Source organism: Choloepus didactylus, chromosome 2 (assembly GCF_015220235.1).
Source record: "Choloepus didactylus isolate mChoDid1 chromosome 2, mChoDid1.pri, whole genome shotgun sequence".
Taxonomy (NCBI): Eukaryota; Metazoa; Chordata; class Mammalia; order Pilosa; family Megalonychidae; genus Choloepus; species Choloepus didactylus.
In genome coordinates, this window is record NC_051308.1 from 229,552,009 (window position 1) to 229,571,361 (window position 19,353).

The 19,353-nt window shown below is 36.2% G+C and overlaps 1 protein-coding gene across 21 annotated transcripts in view; it reads left to right on the plus strand.

Moving 5' to 3' along the window:
• Positions 1–19,353, plus strand: part of EIF4G3 (eukaryotic translation initiation factor 4 gamma 3) — a 443,721-nt gene that overhangs the window by 310,349 nt on the left and 114,019 nt on the right. For all 21 annotated transcript variants that reach the window (XM_037828262.1, XM_037828266.1, XM_037828268.1 and 18 more), the window contains 4 exons: positions 6,534–6,622; positions 14,279–14,525; positions 17,568–17,701; positions 18,876–18,995. In XM_037828262.1, coding sequence (XP_037684190.1) covers positions 6,534–6,622; positions 14,279–14,525; positions 17,568–17,701; positions 18,876–18,995 — 590 coding nt within the window. The remainder of the gene's footprint in view (positions 1–6,533; positions 6,623–14,278; positions 14,526–17,567; positions 17,702–18,875; positions 18,996–19,353) is intronic.

Genomic DNA, 19,353 nt, shown 5'->3' on the forward strand with positions numbered 1-19,353 from the left:
TGGAGATACCATTTTGCAACTGTTAGTACTGGTGAGAATGAAGGAAATTCAACACATATATTCCTGTTGGGATGTGAATTGCTCTAACTTTTTGGAACTAAATCTGGCATTATCTATTAAAATAAATTCATAAATATATGTGTATATATGTTCAATAAACTTTTACCAAGTTTATTAACATATGGTAATTAGAGTGTTGGAAGTAAAAGATGAGGATGTATTTTAAATAGTTAAGGTGGTTTTTTTTTTGTTTCTTGGTGGCAAAATAGTGTGATGTCTTTTAAGAGTAATGATTATTTGAATTATGATACATCCATACTATGGAATATTGTACAGATGATACTTGAATGAGATAGATATGTATAATGACTTGGATGGATATTCATAATAAATTAAATGAAAATAAAGCATTTTGCTGAATAAGTTGTATAGAATGAGCCCATCTTTCTATTCGAGATGATTTCTCTCTTTTTGGTTGTGATGATTTGTATGAGCCGTATCCTGTATCCTGCAACTTTGTTAAATTTACTTATGAGTTTTAGTAGCTTTTTAATAGATTCCTTTGGACTTTCTATAGAGACTGTTATGTTATTGGTGAGTTAAGACAGTTTTGCTTCTTTTTTAATTGGATGTGCATTTTATTTCTTTTTCTTGATTTATTGTACTAGCTAGAAGCTCCAGAACAATGTTGAATGGAAGTGGCGAGAAGAAACAGTCTTAATGATCTCAGGAACCATTAAGCATAATGCTAGCTATAGGTTTTTACTTTAACAAATCAAGTTCTTTTTTATTCATAGTTTGCTCAGAGTTTTACCTTTAATCGAGTATATTGAATGTTTTCAAGTGCCTTTTCTGCATCTGTTGAGACAATCATATGGTTTTCTTTTATAGTTTGGTTGATATTATTAGATTAGTATTTGAATGCAAAACCAGCTTTGCATTCCTGGGTTAAAACTTGGTCATGATATATTTTTATTTTTACCTATTGTTGGATTTGATTTGCTAAAATTTTGTTTAGGTTTTTTTGCATCTAGTTCATGGGGGATACTGGTCTATAATTTTCTGGAATTGACTTTTTCATGTTTTTGTACCTGGGTAATGCTGACTCCATAGAATGAGTTGGAAAGTATTCCTTCCTTTTTAACTTTCTGGAAGAATTTGTGTAGAATTGGTATTGTTTCTTCCTCAAATGTTTGGTAGAATTCACCAGTGAAGCCATGCCATGCAAAGAAACAAGAAAAATGTATTTTCCATAATGAGCAGAAAATAAATCATAACTGGTACAATTGTTAGACTTAGCAGAAAAAATCACTGGTTTTTTAAGTATGTCGTTATCACTATCTGTTTCATATATTCATAAACATAAACAGAATTATTGCTTGATAGGTATATAGTAGAAATTCTGGAAATTGTTAAATTAAAAAATAATAGAGACATGGAATTGACATAATTGGAAAACACATAATTGATAGAACCAGTAGACAGAAAATCAGTAAAGATATAGAAGACTTGAACGGCAGAGTCAGCCAACTTGACCTAATTGACATTTATTGAAAACTTAGCAATAGCAGATACGCGTTCTTTTCAAGTATTCCTGGAAAATTTACCAAGATAGGCCATTTTTTAGGCCATAAAACAAGAGGGCTTTCTGACAATGCAATTACATTGGAATTCAAAAATAAAAATGCCCCCAGAAAACCCTCCAAAGGTTTGCAAAATAACACATTTCTAAATAACTCAAGTGTCAAAGAAGAAATCAAAAGGAAAATTATAAAGTATTTCGAACTGAATGAAAATGAAAACCCAACATATGGAAATGTGTGGAATCTTGCCTATATTCGTTTTCTATTGCTGCTGTAACAAAATAACACAAACTTACTGGCTTAAAATAACACAAATTTATTATAATTTTGGAGATCAGAGTCCAGAATGTGTTTCACTGGACTAAAACAGGTATCATTAGAACTGTGTTCCTTCTGGAAGCTCTAGGAGAAAATCTATTCCCTTGTCTGTTCCAGCCTTTAGAGGTTTGCATACTTGTGTTGTCTCATTGCTGATTCAAAAGCCAGCAGCGTGGAATGTTCAAATCTCTGATTCTCTTTCCTCTCTCTTTAATTTGAAAGGATCCTTTAGATTAAATTTGTTCTACTCAGATAATTCAGGATAATATCTCACCATCTCAGAATCCTTAGCTTAATCATATCTGTAAGTCACTTATGCTACGTAAAGTAATATATTTATATGTTCCAGGGATTACAGCATGGACATCTTTGGAGGCACCATTATTCTGCCTACCACACTGCTAAAGCGGTACTTAGGTGTAAATTTACACCATTAAACGTATATTTTAGAAAGAAAATATAGTTCTCAAATTAATGACCTCAGACTCCACGTAAAGAAACTGTTAAAAGAAGAGCAAGTTAAGCGCAAAGTAATTAGAACAAAGGAAGTAGTAAAGATAAGAGAGGAAATAAGTGAAATAAAAAACAAAAACATCAGAGGGAAAATAATCAATAAATCAAAAATGGTGATTATTTAGAAGATCAGTAAACTTGAATAGGGGTCCATTTGACCAAGATGTTGGCATAAGACACTCCAGGATGTTGTTTCCCACAAAATCTTTGAACAACTAGCAAAACAAGCAGAGCCAACTTCTTCAAAACTGAAAAACAGTTAAAGGGTTGCAGTAACAGGGCAAGTGCCAAACAAGTAAAGGCAGCTTTAAAAACGGTTGGTGTGTGTCATCAATGTGGCGATGTGTAAGACATCTCTCTCCAGAGACTGAGTGAAAAAAAAAGGACAAATCTCACTTGCTAAGAACTCTGGAGTTATGTAAACACTGGAGAAGGATGCCACAAAGGATATTAAGAAGACAGTAGACGAGCATAAAGAAGAGTTTGAAAGAATGCATAGAAAAATAACAGACATTATGGAAATGAAAGACTGTATGAAATTTTAAGTATACTAGAGACACACAATAGCAGATTTGAAGAGGTAGAAAAAGATCAGCAAGCTAAAAGAAATAGCAACTGATTTTGAACAGGCAAAAGAACAAATGGAGAAAAAATGGAAAAATTTGAGCAGGGTCTCTGTAGTTTTAAAGGGCTGCAATAACTGGGAAAGTGCTGAATTAAGGAAACACAACTTCAAAAGCCATACAAGAAGCTGCTGGTGCCCTTGCTGGCCCCTCCCCCACCCCTTCCACAGCACAAGGTGGAGCCATCTTGCACTCCCATTGGGGATCCCTGGCCCTGTTTCAAAGGGAGCCGAGTGGCCCCTTTGTGATACTGGTGTGCCTGTGTGTCAGTACCAATCTATTGGGTAAAAATCTGAGAGACTAAGCCAGGGAATATATCTCCCACTCATCCTCCCAGAGTTTGTTATGAGGGCAAAGAAGCCACTTGCTGACAGCTGGGACAGTGTGAGAAACTAATAAGTTGAAATGGCCTGGGGGCAAAGGATGACCTACATGAAGTCCTTCAAGGGAGTACCTAGGATGGGGAGGAGGTCTATTTCAAAGGAAGTAGAGGGAGCTTTCACACAAACTCCTGTGAACTATAAACTAGGAATTTGTTACACCTCTAGCAAACACAAGGCCAGGAGAAGAAGGAGGCACCCAGGCTCTGGCTCCACGCCAGCTCAGATAAGACAAGAGAGGAGCCTGCACTTCCCATTTGTCTTGGGCTGATCTTCTTGTCCTATATGCACACGGTGGAATATTATTCAGCCATAAAAAGGATTGAAGTTCATCAAAATGGATGAATCTTGAAAACATATTGAGTGAAATAAGCCAGACACAAAAGGACAATTATTGTATGATCTCACTGGTATGAAATAACTAGAATAAGCAAACCCATAGAGTCAAAATCTAGAGTATAGGTTACCAGAGTTGGGGCTGGTGGTATGAAATGAGTTAATGCTTAAATTCTAGAGTTTCTAGGTCATTTGTAAAGTTTTGTTAATAAGACAGTAGTAATGGGTAGCGCAATGTTGTGAATATAATTAAGAACACTGAATTATCTATAATTAACAGCATCAAATTATATATCTGAATGTTGTTAAAAGAGGAAATTTTAGAATGTGTATGTGTTACTAGAGTAAAAATTAGAAAAGAAAAACAACTACAAAAACAGTGAAATCCATTGTAAATGATGGACTACAGTTAATAGTTCAATTATAAAAATGTCCTTTTGTGAACATTCATTCAAGGTGTTAATAATGTGGTGGTATACAGGAACTCAGTCTTTTATGCATGATTTTTCTGTAAACGTACACCTCAAATTTTTAATACTTTTTTTATGATGAACTTTAACATATATACAAAACAGTGATAACTTGCAAAGCATGATTTAACAAGTAGTTAGAGAACAAATTTCAAAGAATATCATGGGTCACAGTTCCAAAACTTCAGCTATTACCATCGTTGTAAAATATAACACACATGCAGAAAGGTGTTGCCCAAACTCTGTAACTCTTAAGAAGATTCTGCTTTGGAAGCAGAATTAAAATCACAAGGATTTTGGGAAGATTCACATAAAACAGATTGGTTATATAAAATAAGAAGATGCATAAAAAAATAAAAGTAATTACAGAAAAGGTGGTGTACATATTCAGTATGTGTTAGACAGTCCAAAGTTAAACCTACCCACAGTTTCCACAATCGCTGTTTCATACTTTGAAAAAATTGTTTACCTTGAATAGACCAAAAAGAAAGAATAGCTGTCTAATGATGTTTTCTTGTTCATTATGGTCCCTGAAGGGAAGAATAAAGACTAATTGACTTGAAGTTTATGTAACAAAGGAGATTTACAGAGCATTTTTTCTGACTTTATAGTAATTTTGAGAAGAAAAGTGTTAAATGTGTTCCAGTTTGCTAATGCTGCCATTAAGCAAAATACCAGAAATGGATTGGCTTTTTTAAAGGGGGTTTATTTGGTTACACAGTTACAGTCTTAAGGCCATAAAGTGCCCAAAGTAAGGCATCAACAATCGTGTACCTTCATCAAAGGAAGGCCAGTGGCATCCAGGAAATCCTCTCTAACTTGGGAAGGCACATGGCTGGCATCTGCTGATCGTGGGTTGTGTTCTAGCTCCTCTCTCAGTTCCTGTGTGTTCTTCAAAATGTTGCTCTTTGGGCATTTGTCCTCTCTTAGCTTCTCTGGAGCAAAAGTCTGCTTTTAATGGCTGTCTTTGAAATGTTTCTCATTTGCTCTCCAAAATGTAACTCACAGCTGCTCTGCATCTGGGCCTTTGTGGCTCTTTTTAAAGTACTCGAGTGATCCAATAAAGACCCACCCTGAATGGGTGGGGCAACACCTCTATAGAAATAATCCAGTGGAAGGTCTCGCCCAGTGATTGAATCACGTCTCCATGGAAACACTGAACCAATAGTTCCAACCTAGTCAATACTAATAAGTCTTCCCCCAGAAGATTGCATCAAAGATAATGGTGTTTTGGGGGGACATAATACATCCAAACTCACACAAAATGTTTCTTTTCCTTGTTTCCAAGAACATTTTGTGTGTCATGGTCTACTGTTCTTCTGAAAAAGATTTGAGGCTGTCCCAGATTGTTTGGATTAGTGTCAGTGAATAATCTTGTGTTTGCATAGGGAGTCAGTTCAGATATTACCCTTTAGCTTCCTGTTTAATTTTAATAATGTCTGCATTGACTGGTCTTTCTTTCACTGTCTATCTATAACACTTTCCCCTACCTGTTGACTCTTATTGCCTTCTATAAGATCCTTTTAATGTCTTTTATTTACTTTTTGATGGTTAAATTGTATTTAAATTGTACATCTAAATGTGAATAAGTGATTCTGCAGAATTTGTAAGCCAAATGAATTTTTTAAAAGTTCTTTGTATGCTCGATATTACATGCAAAGTATAATTAAAATTTTCTATATAAATTTCTCTAGTTTTCATCCCCATAGCATGAAAGGCTAGTCCACCATAATTGATTTGAGATGACTGCTGAATGTGCTGCCTGTCTGATGAAATCTTAGTCTGTGTCCTTTTATTATCCAGAAGACTTTCAGAAACAGAATCCTGAACTTAATTTTTTTTATAGCTTAAAGGAAACTTAAATATCATCTAGTCGTTAGATACCATCTAGTCTTAGACTTTGTAGTTGAATGCAGGAGCTTGATAAGTGACTTGTTTAAGATCGCACAATTGGTTGATAGAAGCAGACCCAGATCTAGAATTGGCTCTCAGGACAGTTTTCTTTTGTAGAGATTCACCACATACTGGATTATGTTCCTAGGTATGTATTACCATAAAATAAGAGGAATCCTGATCTCTGGTTGGAAGGCTCTGTGAGCTGATATGAAAACAATTTGTGCCTAAGACCTTTGCCATTGTAGTCTCTGGGCTGCAACTGTATAATCATTCCCCTTATTTTCCAGCTGCCTCTTGGGTATGAGTGAAGCCCTTTTGTGTTCTGTGGAATTTAAATACAGGTATCATTTAGATCTAATGTTTCCAAACATGTCTTGCGCAATGACAGGTAATGGTCTGGATCTTGTTTTTCAGCTCAAACAGCTATAACTGCACCAAAGACGTGGAAGAAACCAAAAGATCGGACCCGAACCACTGAAGAGATGTTAGATGTGGAGTTGGAGGTAAGGGATGGCAATAAATCTCTGTGACTCGTCTTCAGATCAGTAGTACCATTTCATTAGACAAGTGTGGGTTTGTACCACTTTCTTGAGATACTGTTTTCCAAGTAAAATTTGATAAATGAAGCTAAGGGACTGATTTTTTTTTTGTCCATTTACAGCAGAATTTTTTTTTTATAATACTGTGTTTAACTTCGTTTAATTCTTGTCTCTTTCAAAGTACTTCTTTTGAAATGGCAAAAAATAGTTATTGTTTAACTTTTGGTCAACTTTCCCCCTCACCCCAGTTCAACTTTTCTTTGTTTTAACTTGATGGAAAGACAAATCTGGTAAACAAAAATGGAAACTTAAAATATATATCTATTGGCAGTGGTGGTAGAAACTATCTGGTACATTTTCAGAAAATTCGTTTCAAATCTGTCATCTTTCAACTTCCCATTAACAACTTCTTCTCATGTGGTTTGTCTGTATGAAATAAGCCACACCAGATTTTAGATTACAGCTTACAAAATCTAGCAGACAGACAGGGATTGATTTAGGTGATGAATGTACAACTATGTAATGGTACTGTAAACAATTGAAAGTACAATTTGTTTTGTATGACTGCATGGTATGTGAATATATCTCAATAAAATGATGATTAAAAAAAAAAAAAAAAAAGAAAGCAAAAAAAAAAAAAAAAATCCAGCAGACATTGTGAACAAGAAACAAGGGCAGATTTAGTCCTGAGTATCGCTCTAACAGTATCCTAGTCTGTAATCCGAACCTCCTTAGTGTTGTGTACTGAAGCTTATAAATGTTAAGAATGGTATAAACAATATTTAACTTTTTTACTTTTTCAGCTCTTGTAAAACCTATCTTTATTAAAATAATTTCTGCTGAAGGTTTAAAATGCTAATATTAAAATATAGAAGTGATCTTAATGGAACTTTAAATGCATTTACTTCATAAGGTTTTTCTAGCTGCTTATAATTCTTACATCTTCAGGTAGCTAACAGTAGCCCTTTGTTACTTTTCCCTGTCTTGTCACTGCTCTCACATAATGCTCTGTTGATGTCACAGTTAATCCCATAGCAACCACTAAAATGTTGCATGGGTTTGATCTCATTATCATTATAAGGGGTTAAGAATTGGCAGTAAGTTATAGAGGTGCAAATAATTGCTGCACTCCTCTTGCAGCTGAACAAGAAAATGTTGCTCCTACAGAGAATAAAATGCCTTCCAGAGGCAGGGGAATCGCATTCATTCCTGATATGGTTGTAAGAGCTTCATAGGCTGTATTCTTTAGAGTCAAATGCCTTTCATTCATTTTCTTCTGTTACGCTTCATGCTTCTTTGCCTTGTGGCTAGAATTCTAAGCATTATTGAATCTTAAACGTGTAGGCCACAATTCCTGTCCCTTCAAATATTCATCCTATTCTTTAGGTCAGGGGTCAGCAAAAACTTTTTTCTGTAAAGGGCAAATAGTAAATATTTTTGGTTTTGTGGGCTATATGATCTCTTACTATTTTTCAACTCTGTTGCTGTAACCTAAAGCAGCCATCAAAAATGAGTGAACAAATGAGCATGGCTATATTCCAATAAAACTTTTTGGTGGATTTTGAAACTTGAAATTTATATAATATTCATGTGACATCATATGACATCATATATTATTCTTTTGATTTTTTTTTTTTTTTTTTTTTTTTTTTTTAAATTTTCCAACCATCGCAAATCTAAAAACCATTCTTACCTTGTGGGCTATACAAAAATAGGAGGCGAGCCAGATTTGGCCCATGGACCGTAGTTTGGTAAAACGTGCTCTAGATTGTTATTCCTCAAATATGAACGTGTCATTTTTTTCTTAAACTGGTAATTTAAGAGTAAAGTAAAAAGTATTTGGTCCTTTACACACAGACTACATTCAGGAATCTGAGTTGCTTGCCTTTCCTATGGTTGAGCATTTATTATTTTGAATAGTTTAGTAAATATTGGATGCTATTGTCTTCATTTCCACTGATGAAGTTTCTCTTTTTCTGTAAATAGATTATTTTCTCAGCCTTTAAAATACTGTGTTTTGGGTATCAGCCTATTTTAGGTTATGAGACTAGGTGGTTAGATCATTGCAAATATTTATTTTACCAAATTCTTTAAATTATTGCCTAGAAAGATAACAAGCAGGATGATTTATCTTCAAATTTCTGATCAAGGTATCTTAAAATTTGTTTAAAAATTTTAGGATGACAGCATTTCATCAGTCATTACTTATGTAATTGTTTGATTTTCTAGTGCTTTAAAAACTCACTGCGTTACTAAGTGGGCAGTTTTGTCAAATAAATTATTCTTTTGACAGATTCCTATAACATTTTTACCTTGTCAGTCCAACCAATGAGGTGCTTTCTTTAATCTGGTTTTCTTAGTAAACAATTTAGGACCTACTAGATTACTTTCAAACTAGTTTAATCCTGATGAAAGACAAATAATCATCATATATGTTTAATTCCTCTCTTTTTATGAATTTCCTTGAAATATCCCTCATAGCAATGTGCCTCAGATACCTTAGTCATTCTAGGTTCCCTGAATTATGGTTTGTTATCCATGAACAAGTTTCTTTATACTTTTTTTTGTTAGAAATTGAATTTCCAGGTAATATACCTCCAGTTATATGCAGTGGATTGTCTTGTTGATTTTAGGTGTGAGGAAGAGAATCCTATATATTTCTTTTCTACAGTAGGAATTTTTCAGTTTTACAGTATCTGAGATAGAATACTATATAGTTGCATAATGTAATTATCCTGTTCTTTACATTAGTGAGCTTGGTTTTAAGTACTATTCTTCAGACTCACATCCCAAATTGCCAATGATTTTCTTGGTGACCTTGTCTTTAATTATATGATGGTATTTACAAGGTCATTATTAATTAATTTAGAAGAGAATAGAGTATGGAATATGAAAAAGAGACGTCACTGATTTATGATTCATACTCAGTTCATTTTTCTATCTCAGTTTAAAAGATGTCAAGTTTCTGCCATGTTTTAAAAAAATAATTTCCATGCTTTATTTTCTTGGAGCTTCATATCTTTCTTTCTTTCTTTTGATGTTCATACACTTCTCTTTCCATGGCTGTGTTTGTTATGGGTTCATATTTGTTGTTGGTGTATATTTCCATGAACTTTTTATATCCATTGTGGAAACAAGCCCAAAAACCATCTGTTCCTTTTTTTATTTTTTTATTTTTTTTTATTTTGAAATAAATTCAAAGTTATAGGAACAGTTGCAAAAACAATACAAACCCCATACACAGAACTCCAGCATACCCTGACCCCACTCCCCTGATAAGCTAATCCACCAACTTTAACATGCTGTCACACCGGTATTTCTTTCCCTCTCTCCCTCCCTCCCTCCCTCCCTATCATCCATCATCTATTGCTCTGTCTTCTGAACGTATGAGAGCTAGCTGCACCCATCCTTGAACAAACACTATAATTCACATGTACAATTCCCATGAACAAGAACATTCTTTCATGCAATCCCATTAAATGCAGCTAAGAAGTACTAGAGATTCAACATTGATACAAAGCATACATTCTGTATTTCCTTTTTTTTTTTTTCCCCCTATGTCTCAATTGTGTCCCTTTGAGCCTCCTGTCCTCCATCCTGAGCCTCCTGTCCTCCATCCTGAGATCCCATCCAGGGTCATCCTTCGCATTCAGTTGTCATCTATTTAGACTGTCCTTTTTTTTTTTTTTTTTTTCTCCTCAATTGTGGAAACATATATACAGCCTAAATCTTCCCATTCTACCCCCTCCCTATCCTTCCATTAGTGGGATTAATCACATTTAGAATGTTGTAATGCTCTCTCTTTCCCACCATCCATTACTAGAAATTTCCCTTCACCTCAAACAACAACCCTACACTCATTTCTTAACTCCCCATTGCCCCTTCCCCCATTTCTCTTAATCCATACTCTACTTTTGATCTCTATGGTCATACTCTCTGATAATTGTGTTTATTGTGGTGCTTAAAATTAAACTCTTAAATCTATAACAATCTTGTTTTTCTTTGATACCAACTTAACTTCAATAGGACACATAAACTATGCTCCTGTACTCTTCCATTCCCCCACCTTTATATAGTTCTTGTCAAAACTTACATATTTTACATTGAGTTCAAAACCACTGATTTGTCATTAGAGTTTGTGTATTTTATATCAGGTAGGAAGTAAATAGTGGAGTTACAGTTCAAAAATTATTGACTTCTATTTGTATTCCATTGTGGTTGGAGAATGTGCTTTGAGTATATCCAATTTTTTTTTTTAATTTATTGAGGCTTGTTTTATGTCCCAGCATATGGTCCATTCTGGAGAAAGATCCATGATCACTAGAGAAAAGTGAGTGTCCTGGTGATTTGGGATGTAAGGTTCTATATATGTCTGTTAAAATTCTCTATATCTCTCTCTCCTTTCTTAGTTTCTCTGTCGGTAGGGCTCCCTTTAGTATCTGAAGTAGGGCAGGTCTTTTATTGGCAAACTCTCTCAGCATTTGTTTGTCTGTGAAAAATTTAAGCTCTCCCTCAAATTTGAAGGAGAGTTTTGCTGGATAAAGTATTCTTGGTTGGAAATTTTTCTCTCTCAGTATTTTAAATATGTCATGCCACTGCCTTCTCGCCTCCATGGTGGCCACTGAGTAGTCACAACTTAGTCTTATGTTGTTTCCTTTGTATGTGGTGAATTGCTTTTCTCTTGCTGCTTTCAGAACTTGCTCCTTCTCTTCAGTATTTGACAGTCTGATCAGACTGTGTCTCGGAGTTGGTTTATTTGGATTTATTCTATTTGGAGTTCGCTGGGCATTTATGCTTTGTGTATTTATATTGTGTAGAAGGTTTGGGAAGTTTTCCCCAACAATTTCTTTGAATACTCTTTCTAGACCTTTGTCCTTCTCTTCCCCTTCTGGGACACCAATGAGTCTTAAGTTTGGACGTTTTATTTTATCTGTCGTATCCCTGAGATCCATTTTGATTTTTTTTTATTTTTTTCTCCATTCTTTCTTTTGTTCTTTCATTTTCTGTTCTGTGGACTTCTAGGACACTGAGTCATTGTTCATCTTCCTCTAATCTTGTATTATGAGTATCCAGAGTCTTTTTAATTTGGCCAACAGTTTCTTTTATTTCCATAAGATCTTCTATTTTTTTATTTACTCTTGTAATGTCTTCTTTATGCTCTTCTAGGGTCTTCTTTATGTCCCTTATATCCTGTTCCATGGTCTTCTTCATGTCCTTTATATCTTTTGCCATGTTTTCATTCCTCGATTGTAGTTCTTTGATTAATTGTGCCAAGTACTGTGTCTCTTCTGATATTTTCATTTGGGTCTTTAGGATTGAGTTCTCCATATCATCTGGTTTTATCATATGCATTAAGATTTTCTGTTGTTTTTGGCCTCTTGGCATTTGCTTTGCTTGATAAGTTTCTTTCAAGTTGTAAAAAAAAAAAACCAATCTAAGTGGTGATGTACACTTTCTCTAACTAACCAGCAGATGGCGTCTGCGAGTCACCTATACCCCTCAAGTCAGTTCTCAACTTTGTTCTTCTGCTGTGTGGGGAAATGATTCTAGTGGGGTTCAGTTGGTGAACTCAGTTTGGGTGTATTGCTGGAGCCGTCTGCCCTGAATGTGGGGCATGTGTACAGGTGTACAGGGAGGAAGGGCAGCTTTAATATTCAAACCTCCCAGGTGTTCCTGGAGATTCAAGGCTGTTGCAAGAGTCTAAGCCTTCATTTCAGTTCTGACCCCGATCCTATTTGATGCTGACCCACAAACCACTGGCATTGATATAGTGTCCCTGAGTTTTCTGAGCGGGCCCCCCTTCTCAGCTGTGATCTTCCAGGACCTCTGCTGAGGGAAGGCTATGCTACGTCACAAGTGCGCGTCATCCCTCAAGGGAAGCCCCGGGCTGCCGGGCCGTGCAGGGGCGCTCTCAGCCTAATGCAAAGATGCTGAACAGGGCGTCTCCATCCCTCCCCTCTCCTCGCACAGTTCCTCTTTCCCAGCTCAGGGACAACTGGCGCTGCTCTGGACTGTGGGCACGGCCCCGGGCAGGAGTGTCTCCAGCCCGCCGGGGAGTGGCTGCAAGGAGCGGGGTTTCTTTCTCCTTCCGGCTCTCCCCTCTGCTCCCCTGGCATTGAGGGAGTCTGTAGTGGACTATCCTCCATGCCAGATACCGAGAGGCCGGCTCAGACTGCTTCTGCTGTGCTTCCACTGTGTGGTTTTCACCGTTGCAAATGCAGCTGCTCCTGGGTTTTTCCCTTTTTTTTTTTTTTTTTTTTTTTTTTGAAAAGAACCAGTCCGTCTCCAAATACCAACCCCTGGCTTCCCCACACTGAAGCATGGTTGCGGGTCTTTCAACTGGCTTACTCACTCGTTTCAGAATGCAGACTCCCGTTTTCACCAAGTGTACGGCCCCTGTAGTTCTAGCAGACCTTGTCCAGCTGGTGCATCACTAAAACCGGTATTCTGGGTCTAGTATTTTTCATGGAGGTGTTATTTTGCCGTGTCTCACCTAGCCGCCATCTTAGGTTCTCCCCCATCTGTTTCTATTAATAACATTTAAAAATACAGTGTCTGTTTTAAAACCGTGATCTGATATCTGGTAGAAGAAAATTTTCTAGTATTATATTTATAATACTTTGCATGTAGAACAAAGTAGAACTTGTTACTCTAAATATTTTTTAGAACAATTTCATAAATCAATTTGGTTGAACCACTTCCTGATATATATGTCCTTTGTTGAACCAGCCCCAGTTTTTGGCTCTTCGTCTAGCATGAATTTATCAATTCGAATGCCTCTTTCCTCTGAGTGCTTCTTCCAAAGGATTGTTTTCAGAGTATTTACTCATCATCAAAAAGAGAAACTCAGAGTTTATGGAGAACTTTGCCTCAAGGTGTTTTGATGGTTCATATGGCTCTTGAGAAATCTATTATTGTTTGATATTTGAAGCTGAGATTGTAAAAAATAGTCTGGTAAATAACTTCAATACTGTTTTGTCTTTTAAAAATAGGTATGATCCACCAGAACCTGAATTTCACCCAAGAGGAATATGTTCCAAGCATTTTTCTATACATGATTTAAATAAGGCCACAGCCTCAGAATTCTAAGAACCAATAAACAAAAATAGATTTTAACTAACAAGGGGCTTCCTTATAAAATGAGAGATAGTGATAGCTTTATGGGACTGAGATATTTTAAGCAATTCACTGACCTTACCATTTCACAGCCAGAGAACAGTACAAAATACCCCTATAGTGTTCCTTTTTATATTGCTGAGCTTCAGTGGCAAGGGTAGGAATGCTTGTTTTAGATTTCTGACTAGGACTTGTTCATGTCCATCAAGTTCCAAGGATTAACAGTTCTTTCCATTCTATCCTTTGGTATATTTGGGTTTCATTAGTCATGTTAAAGCATTTCAGTAGCCTTTTAAATTGTGTGCCTACCCCAGGACATGAAATCAGAAAATAAACTTACCATTTTTTTATAAACTTACCATTCTGGTACCATATGCTGAGCACAGATGCCTTTGTCTTGAGGGATATGCTTTCCTATGCTTTTTGGAGGTGGTAGGTATAGGTCTTCATGTATATTTATATACCGTGAAGAAAATATAACCTCTTTGTTCATTTGTGCTTTAGCCTAAAGCTGAAGAGGAGCTCTCAGGTGAAAAAATACTTGAATCTGAACAGGATAAAATGAGCCAAGGGTTTCATCCTGATAGAGACCCCTCTAACCTAAAAAAAGTGAAAGCTGTGGAAGAAAATGGAGAAGAAGCTGAGCCTGTGCGTAATGGTGCTGAGAGTGTATCTGAGGGTGAAGGAATAGATGCTAATTCGGGCTCTACCGATACTTCCGGTGATGGAGTCACATTCCCCTTTAAACCAGGTAAGCTTGTGCCTGCCTTCCTGTGTACCTCTTTACTTCTCTTTATTGCAACCTTAGAGAAATGTTGCCTCTCCATGGAGAAACACTGGATGGAAGAGACTTATTACAGTGCGATCTTTACAGAATAGATCAGCAGGCATAAGTTAAAGTAACCAGCAAATCCAGAGAGTTGTGTGTTGGTTGAAGTGATATCTGATGCCAGTATTCTGCTTTTATTGGCATTGGAAGAGCAGCTGGCAAAGAAATCAATCAGTGCCAGGCTGGTGGAATTTAATAAGAGAAATTTAATTTTATTCATGTTAATACATGACCATGTCTTTTAAGATAGTGGTGCTTGTCATTTCACAAGCTTTGAACTCAGTTTGTTGATAGAAATTACCATTTCTCTGATAGCTAATTAGTCAGAAGCAGTATGATTGAGTTACTAAGCACCTTTGGTATGGGAAATGCCCTTTGAAGTATGTGACATACTAAAGCATCTTTACGACACCATCAAATGTGTTTCTGTGCCAATACTATACGAACCTCATGGAGAAATTTGGTTTGGATAAGTAGGAAGAGGTGGTTCCTTTGCTAGAGATTTGGGGTAGGTGAAAAATTTTTTCTTAAATCTACCAGGTCTGGAGTGACTTTTCCATGAGATAGGGTTTGAATGTAAAGCATCAGACTTCACCAACATCACTTACCTCCTTAATACACTAATCTTTTTACTACCAGTAAACTGCTGCTAATGGGCTTTTATAAAAAATTATAAAGTTATGCTATGTAAAATATATTTTTTTTTACCTCAGGTTTTGATGTACTTGAAATTATAGGCTTATATCAGATCACCAAATACTTGTCACCACCATCAGTCTTTTCTTCAGGGAGTTGAGGCATTATTGTAACTTTTAGGACTGTGTAAATTATATTTTAATCTTTCAGTTTGGCAAGGAAAAGGGATACAATTCTAGACCCCCAACTAAAGTGCCCAACTTTAATTGTCTTTCGCCCCTGTGATACATACCAGTGGAGAAAAGGCAATTAAAAAATTTAGATACCAGTAAGATGTTTAATTTTTTTAATTAAATTCAGTTTTATTGAAATATATTCACATACCATACAGTCATCCGTGGTGTACAATCAACTGTTCACAGTACCATCATATAGTTATGCATTCATCACCACAATCTATTTCTGAACATTTTCCTTACATCAGAAAGAATCAGAATACAAATAAAAAATAAAAGTAAAAAAGAACATACAAATCGTCTCCCCCATCCCACCCTATCTTTCATTTATTTTTTGTCCCCATTTTTCTACTCATCCATCTGTACACTAGATAAAGGGAGTGTGATCCACAAGGTTTTCACAATCACACTGTCACCCCTTGTAATCTACATTGTTATCCAGTTATCTACAGGAGTCCAGACTACTGGGTTGGAGTTTGATAGTTTCAGGTATTTGCTTCTAGCTATTCCAATACATTAAAACCTAAGAGGTGTTATCTATACAGTGCATAAGAATGTCCACCAGAGTGACCTCTCGACTCCATTTGAAATCTCTCAGCCATTGAAACTTTATTTTGTCTCATTTTTCATCCCCCTTTTGGTCAAGAAGATATTCTCAATCCCACAATGCTGGGTCCAGATTCATATCCGGGAGTCATATCCTGCATTGCCAGGGAGATTTACACCACTGGGAGTCGGGTCCCACATAGAGGGGAGGGCAGTGAATTTACCTGCAGAGGTGGCTCAGTTAGACAGAGAGAGGGCCACATCTGAACAACATAGAAGTACTCAGGGGGAGACTCTACAGCCCAATCATATGCAAGTTTAGCCTCTCCTTTGCAGTAACGAGCTTCATAAGGGCAAGTCCCATGATAGAGGGCTCAGCAAGGATGTTTAATTTTAAATAAATATAAAAGACAATAAGGATTTGGTTGAAACCTTCTGCAAAATTCTCAAAGACCATCAGTGGGACTGTGACCTACACATTTAAAACCACTAATATAAAGAAAGATCCAGACTACTATAGTGAAATGATTTGGGGCCTGATTTTGATGCGAGTTTTCATAAAGAAAAATTTGTGACAATTTTCCAATAAAAGTTTCAAGGAATTTTCCAGTTATCTATAATGGTAGTGATAGCTATAACAAGAGTGATGGTAGCTGGTTCTACTATCATTTACTTAAATGCTCATATTATAAATGCCAAGGACTCTGCCAGGTGCTTTACCTGCATGGACTAATCAGCAATTCCTTGAGGACAAATATGAGGGTCCCCATTTTATAGATGAGGAAATTACACTTATTACATTTGATTTTTAGGCTTATTTGTACATTTTTTTTTTTAAGCATAATCCATTGTAAATAAACCAGGAAACTGTGCTGTGGCAATTTTTTTAAATTCTTATTAAAAATATTAGCAAAGAATATGTTTAATGTCGGTGCTTTTAGAGAAAGATATGTACATTCCCAGTGTAGATGGCTCAGCAAGGAAGGAATTTTCTTCAGATACTGCAGGTGGGGAAGGAAATTCTGTATCTAGCTGTTTAAACTTTTAAGAATCTTAAATAAGTTGATGCATGTTTTTGTAGTTTTGTGTCCTCTTCCTTTTTTCCTGTCTCTAAAATGACATTTCCAAGTAAATAACCAAAGAAGTATCCTTTTCCATGAAAAAGAGAATTATTAAATTCCTGATTTCTGAAGTATTTAAAGACCTGGTCGTTTATTTAATGAGGATCATTACATGTCACTGGCCAAAGGCTGCTTAGTGTGTATATGAAGTAGTTGCTATAGCAAATTCCTTCAGATTATTTTACCATCCAGAGGTATCCAGAAGACAAATAACAGTTTAAACTCTTTACATGATGTTTTCTGGCTGTAGCTCAGTATTTCCTTTGATCTGTTTATAACTAGAAAAGGAAATATTGGAATCTGGTTTGCACTTATTATATATATATAAAATGGCCCTATTTCATACACACACACATACATACATACATACATACATATATATGATGACCCTAAAGACAGTTGTCTGTCAATATCCCTCTTTCTAGAATCCTGGAAGCCTGCTGATAACGAAGGCAAGAAGCAATATGACAGGGAGTTTCTGCTGGACTTCCAGTTCATGCCAGCCTGTATACAGAAACCAGAGGGTTTGCCTCCTATCAGTGATGTAGTTCTTGACAAGGTAAGGGGCACCCTCAGAGAAAATAGGTCCTTCTGGTGGTAACTGATTTTAACTATCAGTGCAAATATGTGAAGTTTGAACAATATATAAGTATGATTTTTAGGAATTACTAGATAAAACGATATTTGAATAAAAATGCATAATGTTTAAGAATTAGAGTTTCCCTAGACACTGTTTGGATTTTTAGTTTATTATAGGTTACAGTAATCTTGGAACTTGACCCATATTTGAGTAGTGAATTTTTAAAATTTATTAGTCTGCTTTCTATGGCTAGTTCCTAGTGATGTGGTGAAAGTTATGTGTCTGTTGGGGGAAACATATGGCTGAAGTGATATGGAGTTCTTTCCATGTAAAATTTATAGGTGGAAAACCATTCTAAAATTCGGTATGGAATTATAATAGCATTGAGTACAGATGGGAAACCTAGAAAAGTATCTGGCAGATCAAACTTAAATGGGAGTCAACATAATTCAAATAATGTATATCTTAAAATGTCCCTAATGAATTCTTCCAGTAGCACAATTGCCAATCTTGTGCAAATGGACACCCTTTCTCTTTATACCCGATCTTAATGTTGCAGACAATTAGTATAGTCAATGCTTATTTGCCTGTTACATACAAACCACATACATACAATGCCAGATATCTCAGACTAACAAGGCAGACAAAGTGAGATTTTTAGTGGATCATCACACATGAAACCTATATTTCCTTTGAAGACTAAGTGATTACTGAGAATACATAATTTATTAACCATAAGTCGACAGCATCAAAACCAAAATGAGCAGTATCAAGATTCTTATAGGTAATTACTCTGATGTCCTGGTCAATATCTTGAAAAATGAATGCTGAAATTTAGCCCTAGTTCAAAGGACCCCAAAATAGCTTTTCTTGTGCCATTCTTCTAGTCCTAAGGGTCTAGGGAGCCATTCAATTGACATGTCTAGCCTTCCCTTGGGAATGTTAGGCCTATTAGCTCCAGGGCACCAGAAAACCATTGGGGCCCTTAAGGCTCCAAGGGTCAGCAAGGAGAAGCCACCATGGTTCGGAACTGGTTCGGAAGCCAGTGTTCACCATTTCAGCTGACATGTCTTTCCAAGCAAGGTTTTTGTTATCTTTGTGGCACTGAATGCTCTGGAAATTGTATTAAGCTTTCCTTTGCTTCTTCATGCAGATCAACCAACCAAAATTGCCAATGAGAACTCTAGATCCTCGAATTTTGCCTCGGGGACCAGACTTTACTCCAGCCTTTGCAGATTTTGGAAGGCAAACACCTGGCGGAAGAGGTGTACCTGTAAGTGCAAGTTCCCTACAACCCAATTAGTTAGAAACTGTCATAGACTCCATGGCATCTTATCTGACAGCAAGAGAGCAGCTTTTATTCATTGATTCCTCTAACCAAGAACAAGAAGGAGAAGAGGCGAAGATTATCCTTTCCATTCTAATATTAAGGAAAATAAAGAATACATTTGAGTTTTTACTTGAAAGAAGCTGGTCTGCATTAATTTGGTCTTTATTTTTTTCCCCATATTTTTTTCCATTGAAATGACCTGCAAATGGGTTAAAAGTAGAGTCAACCTTGATAGAGTATTCATGTTTTCCTTTGAGGTGTCCTGATGCATTGGAGATCTCTGATGGCATTCAGCTCATAG